Genomic DNA, 17,158 nt, shown 5'->3' with positions numbered 1-17,158 from the left:
AACAACCTCTCCCTCAACGTGATCAAGACAAAGGAGATGATTGTGGACTACAGGAAAAAGATGACTGAACACGCCCACATTCACATCGACGGGGCTGTTAGTGGAGCGGGTCAAGAGTTTCAAGTTCCTTGGTGTCCACATCACCAACAAACCATCATGGTCCAAACACACCAAGACAGTTGTGAAGAGGGAACGACAACTCCTATTCCCCCTCAGGAGACTGAAAAGATTTGGCATGTGTCCTGGGATCCTCAAAAGGTTCTACAGCTGCACCATCGAGAGCATCCTGACTGGTTGCATCACCGCCTGGTGTGGAAACTGCTCAGCCTCCGACCACAAGGTACTACAGAGGGTAGTGCGTACGGCCCAGTACATCACTGGGCCCAAGCTTCCTGCCATCCAGGACATCTATACCAGGCGGTGTCAGAGGAAGGCCCTAAAAATGGTCAAAGACTCCAGCCACCCTGGTAATAGACTGTTCTCTCTACTACCGCATGGCAAGCGGTACCGGAGCCCCAAGTCTAGGTCCAAGAGGCTTCTCAACAGCTTCTACCCCCAAGCCATAAGACTCCTGAACATCTAATCAAATGGCTACCCAGACTATTTGCTATTTGCATTGACCCCCACCTTTACACTGCTGCTACTCTCTGTTATTATCATAGTCACTTTACCTCTAGCTACATGTACATATTAGCTCAACTAACCGGTGCCCCCGCACATAGACTCTGTATCGGTGCCCCCTTGTATTTAGTCTCGCTATTTTACTGCTGTTCTTTAATTACTTGTTACTTTTATTTTTTATTCATATTTATTTTAAACTGCGTTGTTGGTTAGGGGCTCGTAAGTAAGCATTTCACTGTAATACGTGTTGTATGTGGCCTAATAAAATGTGATTTGATTTGACATTTCTGCCTCATGCACAAATTCATGTTGTTATTCCTCGATATCAAAAAGACAAGTCGAGGTAATCAGAAGACTTTGCTATTTTATTTATCCGTTATTTTACCAGGTAAGTTGACTGAGAACACGTTCTCATTTACAGCAACGACCTGGGGAATAGTTACAGGGGAGAGGAGGGGGGGGGGGTGAATGAGACAATTGTAAACTGGGGATTATTAGGTGATCGGGATGGTTTGAGGGCCAGATTGGGAATTTAGCCAGGACACCGGGGTTAACACCCCTACTCTTACGATAAGTGCCATGGGATCTTTAATGACCTCAGATAAACGGGCGTCCTGACTGACGTCCCATCCGAAAGACGGCACCCTACACAGGGCAGTGTCCCCAATCGCTGGGGCATTTGGGATATTTTTTAGACCAGAGGAAAGAGGGCCTCCTACTGGCCCTCCAACACCACTTCCAGCAGCATCTGGTCTCCCATCCAGGGACCGACCAGGACCAACCCTGCTTAGCTTCAGAAGCAAGCCAGCAGTTGTATGCAGGGTGGTAATGCTGCTGGCTATACATTCATTGCATCTGCAGTGTGAGCAGGAGAACACGCATTTTATGGCTCATAAAAGTGTTGACAGTGCTGAATAACAACAGACATGAAGTTACTCATAAAAACAGCAGCTCGTTGCTGAATTCGTTGACAGTCTCTAGGACCGGTTTTAAAAGCTTTTTTAATCTCAGAGTATCACATTTGCTGTGCGTTCAAGGAAACAACAGACACCGTAATCTGAACCATCTGATTGGCCAGCCATAGGCCTACAGGTGCACTTGATTTGTTATCCGGGCCAGGGGCGTATGACACTCAGAGGCAGCGGTACAGCGAAGCCCGATCTTAACAACAATTATTCTGGGTTTAGTTTTTCCTTGTCTCACCGATGCGCCCTAATACAAATTCCAGATTCTCACAGCAAAATATTTAGGAGCATATGCAACTAAAATATTCGCGCTTTAGAGCCCTGAGTGTAGTGTAGAGTAGAGTGCATTTTAGAGCCCTGAGTGTAGTGTAGTGTGTAGTGGAGTGCACTTTAGAGCCCTGAGTGTAGTGTGTAGTGTAGTGCGCTTTAGAGGCCTGAGTGTAGTGTAGAGTAGAGTGCATTTTAGAGCCCTGAGTGTAGTGTAGTGTGTAGTGGAGTGCACATTAGAGCCCTGAGTGTAGTGTAGAGTGCGCTTTAAAGGCCTGAGTGTAGTGTGGAGTGCACTTCAGAGCATTGAGTGTAGTGTGGAGTGGAGTGCACTTCAGAGCATTGAGTGTAGTGTGGAGTGGAGTGCACTTCAGAGCATTGAGTGTAGTGTGGAGTGCACTTCAGAGCCCTGAGTGTAGTGTGGAGTGGAGTGCACTTCAGAGCATTGAGTGTAGTGTGGAGTGGAGTGCACTTCAGAGCATTGAGTGTAGTGTGGAGTGGAGTGCACTTCAGAGCATTGAGTGTAGTGTGGAGTGGAGTGCACTTTAGAGCCCTGAGTGTAGTGTGTAGTGTAGTGCGCTTTAGAGGCCTGAGTGTAGTGTAGAGTAGAGTGCATTTTAGAGCCCTGAGTGTAGTGTAGTGTGTAGTGGAGTGCACATTAGAGCCCTGAGTGTAGTGTAGAGTGCGCTTTAAAGGCCTGAGTGTAGTGTGGAGTGGAGTGCACTTCAGAGCATTGAGTGTAGTGTGGAGTGGAGTGCACTTCAGAGCATTGAGTGTAGTGTGGAGTGGAGTGCACTTCAGAGCATTGAGTGTAGTGTGGAGTGCACTTCAGAGCCCTGAGTGTAGTGTGGAGTGGAGTGCACTTCAGAGCATTGAGTGTAGTGTGGAGTGGAGTGCACTTCAGAGCATTGAGTGTAGTGTGGAGTGGAGTGCACTTCAGAGCATTGAGTGTAGTGTGGAGTGGAGTGCACTTCAGAGCATTGAGTGTAGTGTGGAGTGCACTTCAGAGCCCTGAGTGTAGTGTGGAGTGCACTTTAAAGCCCTGAGTGTAGTGTAGAGTGTGTAGTGGAGTGCACTTCAGAGCCCTTAGTGTAGTGTATAGTGAAGTGCACTTCAGAGCCCTGAGTGTAGTGTAGAGTGTGTAGTGTTGTGCGCTTTAGAGCCCTGTATGTAGTGTGTAGTGTAGTGTGTGCTTTAGAGCCCTGAGTGTAGTGTGTAGTGTAGTGCACTTCAGAGCCCTAAGTGTAGTGTGTAGTGTAGTGCACTTCAGAGCCCTGAGTGTAGTGTGGAGTGGAGTGCACTTCAGAGCCCTGAGTGTAGTGTGGAGTGGAGTGCACTTCAGAGCCCTGAGTGTAGTGTGTAGTGTAGTGCGCTTCAGAGCCCTGAGTGTAGTGTGGAGTGGAGTGTGAAGATGGGGTCACCTCCCACCTGATCTCTAGCTGTTTTATTGTCCCAGCCATCTGATTTGTCTTCTCCTCTAGGCGACTGATGACCTCACTCTTCTGCTTGGCGCTCACCTCTGAGCTCTGTGGACACCAAGGTTGGGATCAATGACACTTCAATTCACTTAACTCAAATTCCAATAACTGTGAGTTAGTGTGGGTCTTTGTAGAAAATACTACATTTCTAAAAGAGCCTCTCTCACACCCAAGGCGTGTACCTGGGACTTCTGCGCTAGCTGCAAGTTGAGGGTCCGGAGATCATCCAGCTGTTGTCGTAGTTCCACCAGAGCATCCTGTTTCTCACACATATCCGTCTCTAACATCTTCATAGACAGCTCCATCTCCTGCTTCATACCAATCTGAACCTCCAACTCCTTCTCTACATCCTGGAGGGAGAGGGAGACGGGTTAGTACGGGGCGCAGGGAGAGAGAGGGACGGGTTAGTACGGGGCGCAGGGAGAGAGAGGGACGGGTTAGTACGGGGCGCAGGGAGAGAGAGGGACGGGTTAGTACGGGGCGCAGGGAGAGAGGGACGGGTTAGTACGGGGTGCAGGGAGAGAGGGACGGGTTAGTACGGGGCGCAGGGAGAGGGGGGCGGGTTAGTACGGGGCGCAGGGAGAGAGGGACTGGTTAGTACGGGGCGCAGGGAGAGGGGGGCGGGTTAGTACGGGGCGCAGGGAGAGAGGGACTGGTTAGTACGGGGTGCAGGGAGAGAGGGACTGGTTAGTACGGGGTGCAGGGAGAAAGGGACGGGTTAGTACGGGGCGCAGGGAGAGAGGGACTGGTTAGTACGGGGTGCAGGGAGAGAGGGACTGGTTAGTACGGGGCGCAGGGAGAGGGGGCGGGTTAGTACGGGGAGCAGGGAGAGAGAGACAGGTTAGTACGGGGCACAGGGAGAAAGGGACGGGTTAGTACGGGGTGCAGGGAGAGAGGGACTGGTTAGTACGGGGTGCAGGGAGAGAGGGACTGGTTAGTACGGGGCGCAGGGAGAGGGGGCGGGTTAGTACGGGGAGCAGGGAGAGAGAGACAGGTTAGTACGGGGCGCAGAGGAAGGATAGATGAATGATGGAGAGGGGGGATGAATGATGGAGGGGGGGATGAATGATGGAGAGGGGGGATGAATGATGGAGAGGGGGGATGAATGATGGAGAGGGGGGATGGATAGATGAATGATGGAGAGGGGGGATGAGGAAGAGAGGGGATGAATGATGGAGAGGGGGGGGGTGAATGATGGAGAGGGGTGGCAGAGGAAGAGGGGGGATGAATGATGGAGGGGGGGCGGAGGAAGAGGGGGGATGAATGATGGAGAGGGGGGGTGGAGGAAGAGGGGGGATGAATGATGGAGAGGGGGGGGGTGGAGGAAGAGGGGATGAATGATGGAGAGGGGGGATGAATGATTGAGAGGGGGGATGAATGATGGAGAGGGGGGATGAATGATGGAGAGGGGGGATGAATGATGGAGAGGGGGGAAGGATAGATGAATGAGAGAGAGGGGGGATGAGGAAGAGAGGGGATGAATGATGGAGAGGGGGGGAGAGGGGGGGATGAATGATGGAGAGGGGGGGGGCGGAGGAAGAGGGGGGGATGAATGATGGAGGGGGGGGGCGGAGGAAGAGGGGGGATGAATGATGGAGAGGGGGGGCGGAGGAAGAGGGGGGATGAATGATGGAGAGGGGGGGGCGGAGGAAGAGGGGGGATGAATGATGGAGAGGACAGAGGAAGGATAGATGAATGAGGGAGAGGGATAGAGAGACAATCTGCACTAGAGGTCGACCGATTATGATTTTTCAACGCCGATACAGATTATTGGAGGACCAAAAAAAGCCGATACCGATTAGTCGGCCGATTTTTACATTTATTTGTAATAATGACAATTACAACAATACTGAATGAACACTTATTTTAACTTAATATAATACATCAATAATATCAAATTAACCTCAAATAAATAATGAAACATGTTCAATTTGGTGTAAATTATGCAAAAACAAAGTGAAGAAGAAGAAAGTAAAAGTGCAATATGTGCCATGTGAAAAAGCTAACGTTTCAGTTCCTTGCTCAGAACATGAGAACATATGAAAGCTGGTGGTTCCTTTTAACATGAGTCTTCAATATTCCCAGGTAAGAAGTTTTAGGTTGTAGTTATTATAGGAATTATAGGACTATTTCTCTCTATACCATTTGTATTTCATATACCTTTGACTATTGGATGTTCTTATAGGCACTTTAGTAATGCCAGTATAACAGTATAGCTTCCATCCCTCTCGGTCCTCCCTGGGCTCGAACCAGCAACACAACGACAACAGCTACCATCAAAGCAGCGTTACCCATGCAGAGCAAGGGGAACAACCACTCCAAGTCTCAGAGCGAGTGACGTTTGAAACGCTATTAGCGCGGACCCCGCTAACTAGCCAGCCATTTCACTTCGGTTACACCAGCCTCATCTCGGGAGATGATGGGCTTGAAGTCATAAACAGCTCAATGCTTGAAGCACAATGAAGAGCTCCTGGCAAAACGCACTAAAGTGCTGTTTGAATGAATGCTTACGAGCCTGCTGGTGCCTACCACCGCTCAGTCAGACTGCTCTATCAAATCATAGACTTAATTATAACATAATAACACACAGAAATACGAGCCTTTGGTCATTAATATGGTCGAATCTGGAAACTATCATTTAGAAAACAAAACGTTAATTATTTCAGTGAAATACGGAACCGTTCAGTATTCTAACGGGTGGCATCCCTAAGTCTAAATATTGCTGTTACATTGCACAACCTTCAATGTTATGTCATAATTATGTACAATTCTGGATAATTAATTACGGTCTTTGTTAGGAAGAAATGGTCTTCACACATTTTGCAACGAGCCAGGCGGCCCAAACTGCTGCATAAACCCGGACTCTGTTTGCACGGAACGCAGGAGAAGTGACACAATTTCCCTAGTTCAAGGAAATTCACGTTAGCAGGCAATATTAACTAAATATGCAGGTTTAAAAATATATACTTGTGTATTGATTTTAAGAAAGGTGTTTTTGGTTAGGTACACATTGGTGCAACGACGGGGCTTTTTTTTGCGAATGCGCTTGTTAAATCACCCATTTGGTGACGTAGACTATGATTAAATGATAAATTAATTGATTATATGCAACGCAGGACACGCTAGATAAACAAGTAATATCATCAACCATGTGTAGTTAACTAGTGATTATGTTAAGATTGATTATTTTTTTATAAGTTAAGTTTTATGCTAGCTAGCACCTGACCTTGGCTCCTTGCTGCACTCGCATAACAGGTAGCCAGCCTGCCACGCAGTTTCCTCGTGGAGTGCAAATGTAAGGCAAGTGGTTAGAGCGTTGGACTAGTAACCGGAAGGTTGCAAAAACGAATCCACGAGCTGACAAGGTAATCTGTCGTTCTGCCCCTGAACAAGGCAGTTAACCCACCGTTCCTAGGCAGTCATTGAAAATAAGAATTTGTTCTTAACTGTCTTGCCTGGTAAATTAAATGGGTCAAAAATATATAATTTTTTTAATAATTCGGCAAATCAGTGTCCAAAAATACAGATTACCGATTGTTATGAAAACTTGAAATAGGCCCTAATTAAATCGGCCATTCCGATTAATCGGTCGACCTCTAATCTGCACCTCCAACTCCATGTCCTGAGGGGGATAAGAGGAGGGAGGAAATATCTGATCCATGTCAGGAATAAAGGGGACGAACAGAGAGAGAAACTGACCAATCGTAGCAGAGTTTCCTCCTTAAGCTGTTTGCGTGCCTCTCCCAGCACCTGGCCGTCTGCCAAGCCGTCCCCTGACCGCGACGCCTGGCGAGACAACATGGAGCACATTACATGATATACAACTCAATTATTACACCCTACAACATATAGTCAAGTACACCCTACAACATACAGCCAAGTACACCCTACAACATACAGCCAAGTACACCCTACAACATACAGCCTGGTACACCATACAGCCAAGTACACCCTACAACATACAGCCAAGTACACCCTACAACAAACAGACAAGTACACCCTACAACAAACAGACAAGTACACCCTACAACATACAGCCAAGTACACCCTACAACATACAGCCAAGTACACCCTACAACATACAGCCAAGTACACCCTACAACATACAGCCAAGTACACCCTACAACATACAGCCAAGTACACCCTACAACATACAGACAAGTACACCCTACAACATACAGCCAAGTACACCCTACAACATACAGCCAAGTACACCCTACAACATACAGCCTGGTACACCATACAGCCAAGTACACCCTACAACATACAGCCAAGTACACCCTACAACATACAGCCAAGTACACCCTACATACGAGATATTTCTGAAAATGTTTGAGGGGTGGACAACCTTGCGACTGGACTCTAGCTGGTAGGAGCTCTCCTCCTTGACTCGTTCTACATCCTCTTGTAGGGTGATGATCCGGTTGTTGGCTACTGCAAGCTGGACAGACAACACAGCAGGTTACAAACATACATTACTAATGTAGTCTACTGCAAACTGGACAGACCACACACCAGTGGGCTTCTAGAAAAGCACCTCTCGGCACCATAGTGCAGTGGCAGAACGCACGGTAGAAATGAGAACCAGGTAGAAACTAACCAGCCCACCTCTTCAGTGAGCTTGGTGTTGGACTTCTCCATAGTGTCCACTTTGGCCTGCAGGTTGTTGACCGAAGCACTCAGGTGTCTGTTGAGCTCCTCAACGTAGTTCTTCTGGTCCAGGATGGCTGTGATCTGTCCATCCCTGGTGGGAGACGAGACAAAATACAAAACATGTGGTAAGTATGTAGGGCCGTGTCTCTCAACACTAGGGCCGTGTCTCTCTAGGGCCGTGTCTCTCAACACTAGGGCCGTGTCTCTCAACACTAGGGCCGTGTCTCTCAACACTAGGGCCGTGTCTCTCAACACTAGGGCCGTGTCTCTCAACACTAGGGCCGTGTCTCTCAACACTAGGGCCGTGTCTCTCAACACTGGGCCGTGTCTCTCAACACTAGGGCCGTGTCTCTCAACACTAGGGCCGTGTCTCTCAACACTAGGGCCGTGTCTCTCAACACTAGGGCCGTGTCTCTCAACACTAGGGCCGTGTCTCTCAACACTAGGGCCGTGTCTCTCTAGGGCCGTGTCTCTCAACACTAGGGCCGTGTCTCTCAACACTAGGGCCGTGTCTCTCAACACTAGGGCCGTGTCTCTCAACACTAGGGCCGTGTCTCTCAACACTAGGGCCGTGTCTCTCAACACTAGGGCCGTGTCTCTCAACACTAGGGCCGTGTCTCTCAACACAGGGCCGTGTCTCTCAACACTAGGGCCGTGTCTCTCAACACTAGGGCCGTGTCTCTCAACACTAGGGCCGTGTCTCTCAACACTAGGGCCGTGTCTCTCAACACTAGGGCCGTGTCTCTCAACACTAGGGCCGTGTCTCTCAACACTAGGGCCGTGTCTCTCAACACTAGGGCCGTGTCTCCCTAGGGCCGTGTCTCCCTAGGGCCGTGTCTCCCTAGGGCCGTGTCTCCCTAGGGCTGTGTCTCCTCAACACTAGGGCCGTGTCTCCTCAACACTAGGGCCGTGTCTCCTCAACACTAGGGCCGTGTCTCCTCAACACTAGGGCCGTGTCTCCTCAACACTAGGGCCGTGTCTCCTCAACACTAGGGCCGTGTCTCCTCAGCACTAGGGCCGTGTCTCCTCAAGGTGAGGAGAGGAGGAACTCACCCTTCTACAGTCTTGCTGCTGTGACCTCCATCCTTAAGATACATGGAGAAGTCTATCACCCCGACCTGGGAACAGGAAACAGACAGACACTGGCATGAACACTTCAGTTAGGAAGAGAAACACAGAATCAAGGTTCTGCAGTTGAAAACTAGCTGTCTGGATAAATCTGTCATGTTTATAAAAGGTGTGGATTGTCCCGGTCAAATGAAGGTAATACAGCCAGCCACTTTGGAAAGTATTCAGACCCTTTGTAAATGTATAGTGTACTGACTACTGTGTAAATGTATAGTGTACTAACTACAGTGTAAATGTACAGTGTACTAACTACAGTGTAAATGTATAGTGTACTGACTAGTGTAAATGTATAGTGTACTGACTACAGTGTAAATGTACAGTGTACTAACTACAGTGTAAATGTATAGTGTACTGACTAGTGTAAATGTATAGTGTACTGACTACAGTGTAAATGTATAGTGTACTGACTACAGTGTAAATGTATAGTGTACTGACTACAGTGTAAATGTATAGTGTACTGACTACAGTGTAAATTTATAGTGTACTAACTACAGTGTAAATGTATAGTGTACTGACTACAGTGTAAATGTATAGTGTACTGACTACAGTGTAAATGTATAGTGTACTGACTACAGTGTAAATGTATAGTGTACTGACTACAGTGTAAATGTATAGTGTATTGACTACAGTGTAAATGTATAGTGTACTGACTACAGTGTAAATGTATAGTGTACTAACTACAGTGTAAATGTATAGTGTACTAACTACAGTGTAAATGTATAGTGTACTGACTAGTGTAAATGTATAGTGTACTGACTACAGTGTAAATGTATAGTGTACTAACTACAGTGTAAATGTAGTGTACTGACTACAGTGTAAATGTATAGTGTACTGACTACAGTGTAAATATATAGTGTACTGACTACAGTGTAAATGTATAGTGTACTGACTACAGTGTAAATGTATAGTGTACTGACTACAGTGTAAATGTATAGTGTACTGACTACAGTGAAAATGTATAGTGTACTGACTAAGGTGAAAAGGTATAGTGTACTAACTACAGTGTAAATGTATAGTGTACTGACTAGTGTAAATGTATAGTGTACTGACTACAGTGTAAATGTATAGTGTACTGACTACAGTGTAAATGTATAGTGTACTGACTACAGTGTAAATGTATAGTGTACTGACTACAGTGTAAATGTATAGTGTACTGACTAGTGTAAATGTATAGTGTACTGACTACAGTGTAACTGTATAGTGTACTGACTACAGTGTAAATGTATAGTGTACTGACTACAGTGTAAATGTATAGTGTACTGACTACAGTGTAAATGTATAGTGTACTGACTACAGTGTAAATGTATAGTGTACTGACTACAGTGTAAATGTATAGTGTACTGACTACAGTGTAAATGTATAGTGTACTGACTACAGTGTAAATGTATAGTGTACTGACTACAGTGTAAATGTATAGTGTACTGACTACAGTGTAAATGTATAGTGTACTGACTACAGTGTAAATGTATAGTGTACTGAATACAGTGTAAATGTATAGTGTACTGACTACAGTGTAAATGTATAGTGTACTAACTACAGTGTAAATGTATAGTGTACTGACTACAGTGTAAATGTATAGTGTACTGACTACAGTGTAAATGTAGTGTACTGACTACAGTGTAAATGTATAGTGTACTGACTACAGTGTAAATGTATAGTGTACTGACTAGTGTAAATGTATAGTGTACTAACTACAGTGTAAATGTATAGTGTACTGACTAGTGTAAATGTATAGTGTACTGACTACAGTGTAAATGTATAGTGTACTGACTAGTGTAAATGTATAGTGTACTGACTACAGTGTAACTACAGTGTAAATGTATAGTGTACTGACTACAGTGTAACTACAGTGTAAATGTATAGTGTACTGACTACAATGTAAATGTATAGTGTACTAACTACAGTGTAAATGTATAGTGTACTAACTACAATGTAAATGTATAGTGTACTAACTACAGTGTAACTACACAGTGTAGAACATCAACCTGTGAGTCCAGGTCTTCTCCTTTCATACAGAGGTTGGCATCGATGACGTTCAACCCAACCAGCAGCCCGGCGATCACGGCTCCCTCCTCCTCCATCATGAGAGCATTGGCCTCGTAGAACTCACTGTTAACGCACACACACCCTCGGCCTCATTAAACAACACTGTTAACGCGCACACACACACACACACACACACACACACACACACACACACACCATCGGCCTCATTAAACAACACTGTTAACGCGCGCACACACACACGCGCACACACACACACTCATTGGCCTCATTGAACAACTCGCTGGCAACGTATGATCTCACTCACACACACACACACACACACACACACACACACACACACACACACACACACACACACACACACACACACACACACACACCTGAGCAGGTCCTTTCTGTTGATGATGGTCTTCATGTAGTCTGACAGCTTCTTCTGCATCAGGGCCAATCGCAGCCAGGCCCGCCCTCTTCCTAACGGGGTTCTGGTGAGTGACAGGGGTTTGTTTACACCAATCACATATCAACTGAACGGTGAGTGACAGAGACTTACACCAATCAGATAGCGTGTGACAAATTAACATCAATACAACCAATCCACAAATTTCTTGTTAACAAACTATAGTTTTGGCAAGTCGGTTAGGACATCTACAAGTCATTTTTCCAACAATTGTTTACAGACAGATTATTTCACTTATAATTCACTGTATCACAATTCCAGTGGGTCAGAAGTTTACATACACTGTCATGGCTTTAGAAGCTTCTGATAGGCTAATTGACATAATTTGAGTCAATTGGAGATGTACCTGTGGATGTATTTCAAGGCCTACCTTCAACCTCAGTGCCTCTTTGCTTGACATCATGGGACAATCAAAATAAAGACCTCAGCCAAGACCTCAAAAGAAATTGTAGACCTCCACAAGTCTGGTTCATCCTTGGGAGCAATTTCCAAACGCCTGAAGGTACCACGTTCATCTGTACAAACAATAGTATGCAAGTATAAACACCATGGGACCACACAGCTGTCATACCGCTCAGGAAGGAGACGTGTTCTGTCTCCTAGAGATGAACGTACTTTGGTGCGAAAAGTGCAAATCAATCCCAGAACAACAGCAAAGGACCTTGTGAAGATGCTGGAGGAAACAGGTACAAAAGTATCTATATCCACAGTAAAACAAGTCCTATATCAACAGAACCTGAAAGGCCACTCAGCAAGGAAGAAGCCACTGCTCCAAAACCGCCATAAAAAGCCAGACTACGGTTTGCAACTGCACATGGGGACAAAGATCATACTTTTGGAGAAATGTCCTCTGGTCTGATAAAACAAAAGTGGAACTGTTTGGTCATAACGACCATTGTTATTTTTGGAGGAAAAGGGGGAGGCTTCCAAGCCGAAGAACACCATCCCCACGTGAAGCACAGAGGTGGCAGCATCATGTTGTGGGGGTGCTTTGCTGCAGGAGGGACTGGTGCACTTCACAAAATAGATGGCATCATGAGGTAGGAAAATGATGTTGCTTCAATATTTCCACATCTCAAGACATCAGTCAGGAAGTTAAAGCTTGGTCGCAATTGGGTCTTCCAAATGGACAATGACCACAAGCATACTTCCAAAGTTGTGGCAAAAAGTCAAGGTATTGGAGTGGCCACAAAGCCCTGACCTCAATCCTATAGAACATTTGTGGGCAGAACTGAAGAAGTGTGTGCGAGCAAGGAGGCCTACAAACCTGACTCAGTTACACCAGCTTTGTCAGGAGGAATGGGCCAAAATTCACCCAACTTATTGTGGGAAGATTGTGGAAAGCTACCTGAAACGTTTGACCCAAGTTAAACAATTTAAAAGGCAATGCTACCAAATACTAATTGAGTGTATGTAAACTTCTGACCCACTGGGAATGTGATGAAAGAAATAAAAGCTGAAATAAAATCAATCTACTATTGTGACATTAGATGCAGTCTTAGGGACGGCGTTAGTTAGGCGGGAAGAGGACATTAGGGACAGCGTCAGTCAGGCGGGAAGAGGACATTAGGGACAGCGTTAGACAGGCGGGAAGAGGACATTAGGGACAGCGTCAGTCAGTCAGGAAGAGGACATTAGGGACGGCGTTAGACAGGCGGGAAGAGGACATTAGGGACAGCGTCAGTCAGTCAGGTAGAGGACATTAGGGACAGTGTTAGACAGGAAGAGGACATTAGGGACGGCGTTAGACAGATGCAGGTCTTACTTGAGTCCTGGCAGGTCTTTGACGCTGGCGGTGATCTCTCCAGCCTCAGGGGTGAGTTTCTCCACCAGCTCCAGGGCCCCCCAGAAAGACTTGTTCTGCCCCAGGAACGTCTTCTTGGCTGAGGGGGTCGGTAGAGGGAACGTTAGGCCAACAATACTACAACACCAATGCTAAGATCATCCTGACAGGGCACTTCTAAGCATCCTGAATGAACAGAATCAGTAGGTTCAAAATCCAGGAACGTCTTCTTGGCTGAGTGGGTCGGTAGAGGAAGGGGGTTTGAGGACAAGTGGATGAGGGGTGTTAGGCAGAGGAAGGGGGTTTGAGGACAAGTGGATGAGGGGTGTTAGGCAGAGGAAGGGGGTTTGAGGACAAGCAGATGAGGGGTGTTAGGCAGAGGAAGGGGGTTTGAGGACAAGCAGATGAGGGGTGTTAGGCAGAGGAAGGGGGTTTGAGGACAAGCAGATGAGGGGTGTTAGGCAGAGGGTCTGGTTAAGACCAAGAAAGCTTTAGGTTTCCTTTTTTACGCTTAAAACCTCTAAACTCTTCTTCTAAGTTGCGTAAATGTACAAAACCAATAGCTTGTAGTGGTCACATACACACATTCAGAAACTATTCACACCCCTTGACTTTATTACACATCTTGTTTCGTTACAGCCTGAATTCAAAATGGATTAAAACAACAAAAAACATCACCCATCTACACACATTACCCCATCATAAACCCCATTACCCCGTCATAAACCCCATTACCCCATCATAAACCCCATTACCCCATCATAAACCCCATTACCCCATCTAAAACCCCATTACCCCATCATAAACCCCATTACTCCATCATAAACCCCATTACCCCATCATAAACCCCATTACCCCATCATAAACCCCATTACCCCATCATAAACCCCATTACTCCGTCATAAACCCCATTACCCCGTCATAAACCCCATTACTCCATCATAAACCCCATTACCCCGTCATAAACCCCATTACCCCGTCATAAACCCCATTACCCCGTCATAAACCCCATTACCCCGTCATAAACCCCATTACCCCGTCATAAACCCCATTACCCCGTCATACACCCCATTACCCCACCATAAACCCCATTACCCCACCATAAACCCCATTACCCCACCATAAACCCCATTACCCCACCATAAACCCCATTACCCCATCATAAAGTGAAAACATGGTTAGACCGTTTTTCAAATTTATTGAAAATGAAACAGAAATATCTACATTTACATAAGTATTCACACCCCTGAGTCAACACACGTTAGAATCACCTTTGTCACAGATTACAGCTGTGAGTCTTTCTGGGTAAGTCTCTTAAGAGCTTTGCGCACCTGGATTGTACAATATTTGCACATTATTATTTTTTTTAATTCTTCAACCTCTTTCAAGTTGGTTGTTGATTATGATAAACCCACATTTTCAAGTCTTGCCATACATTTTCAAGGCAATTTAATTTCAATTTAAGTCAAAACTGTAACTCGGCCACTCAGGAACATTCAACAACGTCTTGGTAAACAACTCCACTCTAGATTTGACCTTGTGTTTGAGGTTATTGTCCCGCTGTAGGTTAATTCATCTCCTAATGTCTGGTGGAAAGCAGACTGAACTAGGTTTTCCTCTAGGATTTTCCCTGTGCTTAGCTCTATTCCGTTTCTTTGTATTCTAAAGAAATCCCTTGTCCTGGCTGATGACAAGCATACCCATAACATGATGCAGCCACCACCATGCTTGAACATATGAAGAGTGGTACTCAGTGATACGTTGTGTCTGATTTGTCCGAAACTCTTTGTATTCAGGACATGAAGTTAATTTCTTTCCCATATTCTTTGCAGATTTACTTTAGTGTCAACAGGAAGCATGTTTAGGAATATCCCTGGGCGGTTTCCTTCCTCTCTGGCAACTGAGTTAAGTAGGACACCTGTATTTTTGTAGTGACTGGGTGTATTGATACACCATCCACACAGTGTAATTAATAACTTCACCATGCTCAAAGGGATATTTAATGTCTGCTTTTTACCCATCTACCAACAGGGGCCATTCTTTGCGAGGCATTGGAAAACCTCCCTGGTCTTTGCTGTTGAGTCTGTGTTTGAAATTCCCTGAGGGACCTTACAGATAAATTATATGTGTAGGGTACAGAGATGAGGTAGTCATTCAGAAACCATGTTAAACACTATTATTGAACACAGAGTGAGTCCATGCATCTTATTATGTGTCTTGTTAAAACACATGTGTACTCCTGAACTGTTTTAGACTTGACAAAACAAAGGGATTGAATACTTATTGACTCAAGACATTTAAGCTTTTCATTTTTTTATGCATTTGTAAACATTGTGAAAAATTCCATTATGACATTATGGCATTCCATTAAAATTCCATTATGACATTATGGGGTATTGTGTGCTGGCCAGTGACACAAACAAATCTACATTTAATCAATTTTAAACTCAGACTGTAGCAAGAAAATATGGAAGGATTCAAGGATGTGACTACTTTCTGACGGCCCTGTACGTCCTTATGAGAATCATTATCATAACTGTATAGGAATGTTCCAGAAGGGATGTGACTACTTTCTGAAGGCCCTGTACGTCCTTATGGGAATCATTATCATAACTGTATAGGAATGTTCCAGAAGGGATGTGACTACTTTCTGAAGGCCCTGTACGTCCTTATGAGAATCATTATCATAACTGTATAGGAATGTTCCAGAAGGGATGTGACTACTTTCTGAAGGCCCTGTACGTCCTTATGAGAATCATTATCATAACTGTATAGGAATGTTCCAGAAGGGATGCGACTGTTATAAAGAGGAGGAGTGCACTCCAAGGAGGAATAAACATTGAGAACAAACAGATCTGGGACCAGATTTTCACTCTACACGAGTTGGTAAAGATAGCACAAACCGATCTGGGACCAGGCTAGAAACAAACAATAACATAGTTATAGCTGTAACACGTCCTTACTTTTGAGTCCGTGTTTGAGGCAGTGCTCCATGACCACGAAGAACTGCTGTAACGGAGCGTAGTCAGAGTCCAGCGTCCTGCCCAGGTTCAGGGCCGACTCAATCAGACCCTTGATGCTCAGCTTAGCCATGTTCATCAGGTTCAACCGCTCGATGGCTATAGGGTCCTTCGGATCTGGAGTGACAGAGAGGGGGACACAAAGGAGGCAGGAGACATAGGAGAGAAAGAGGAAGAGATTTGAGCAACACACCCTGGTACAACATACATTGGCCACCATGGCCACAGCTGAAGGCAGAGCATATCAAAACTGAGAAGGGAAGGTGACCTGCTCCCAGTAGACAGAGAGAGGACATCGCTGCTGTCATTTCAACCTGCTCCCAGAGAGAGGACATTGCTGCTGTCATTTCAACCTGCTCCCAGAGAGAGGACATTGCTGCTGTCATTTCAACCTGCTCCCAATAGACAGAGAGAGGACATTGCTGCTGTCATTTCAACCTGCTCCCAATAGACAGAGAGAGGACATTGCTGCTGTCATTTCAACCTGCTCCCAATAGACAGAGAGAGGACATTGCTGCTGTCATTTCAACCTGCTCCCAATAGACAGAGAGAGGACATTGCTGCTGTCATTTCAACCTGCTCCCAATAGACAGAGAGAGGACATTGCTGCTGTCATTTCAACCTGCTCCCAATAGACAGAGAGAGGACATTGCTGCTGTCATTTCAACCTGCTCCCAATAGACAGAGAGAGGACATTGCTGCTGTCATTTCAACCTGCTCCCAATAGACAGAGAGAGGACATTGCTGCTGTCATTTCAACCTGCTCCCAATAGACAGAG

General features: G+C 45.8%; 1 protein-coding gene across 4 annotated transcripts in view; it reads right to left on the bottom strand.

Moving 5' to 3' along the window:
• The window catches only part of LOC110535141 (protein RUFY3), a 53,836-nt gene that overhangs the window by 17,047 nt on the left and 19,631 nt on the right, over positions 1–17,158 (bottom strand). For all 4 annotated transcript variants that reach the window (XM_036936565.1, XM_036936563.1, XM_036936566.1 and 1 more), the window contains exons 2-11: positions 16,323–16,496; positions 13,342–13,459; positions 11,500–11,601; positions 11,098–11,221; positions 9,038–9,102; positions 7,940–8,075; positions 7,680–7,772; positions 7,031–7,117; positions 3,514–3,681; positions 3,282–3,379 (exon numbers count right to left, since the gene is read on the bottom strand). In XM_036936565.1, the coding sequence (XP_036792460.1) occupies positions 3,282–3,379; positions 3,514–3,681; positions 7,031–7,117; positions 7,680–7,772; positions 7,940–8,075; positions 9,038–9,102; positions 11,098–11,221; positions 11,500–11,601; positions 13,342–13,459; positions 16,323–16,496 (1,165 nt within the window). The remainder of the gene's footprint in view (positions 1–3,281; positions 3,380–3,513; positions 3,682–7,030; positions 7,118–7,679; positions 7,773–7,939; positions 8,076–9,037; positions 9,103–11,097; positions 11,222–11,499; positions 11,602–13,341; positions 13,460–16,322; positions 16,497–17,158) is intronic.

Source organism: Oncorhynchus mykiss, chromosome 11, assembly GCF_013265735.2.
Source record: "Oncorhynchus mykiss isolate Arlee chromosome 11, USDA_OmykA_1.1, whole genome shotgun sequence".
Classification (NCBI taxonomy): Eukaryota; Metazoa; Chordata; class Actinopteri; order Salmoniformes; family Salmonidae; genus Oncorhynchus; species Oncorhynchus mykiss.
This window is presented reverse-complemented; position numbering and strand designations above follow the sequence as displayed.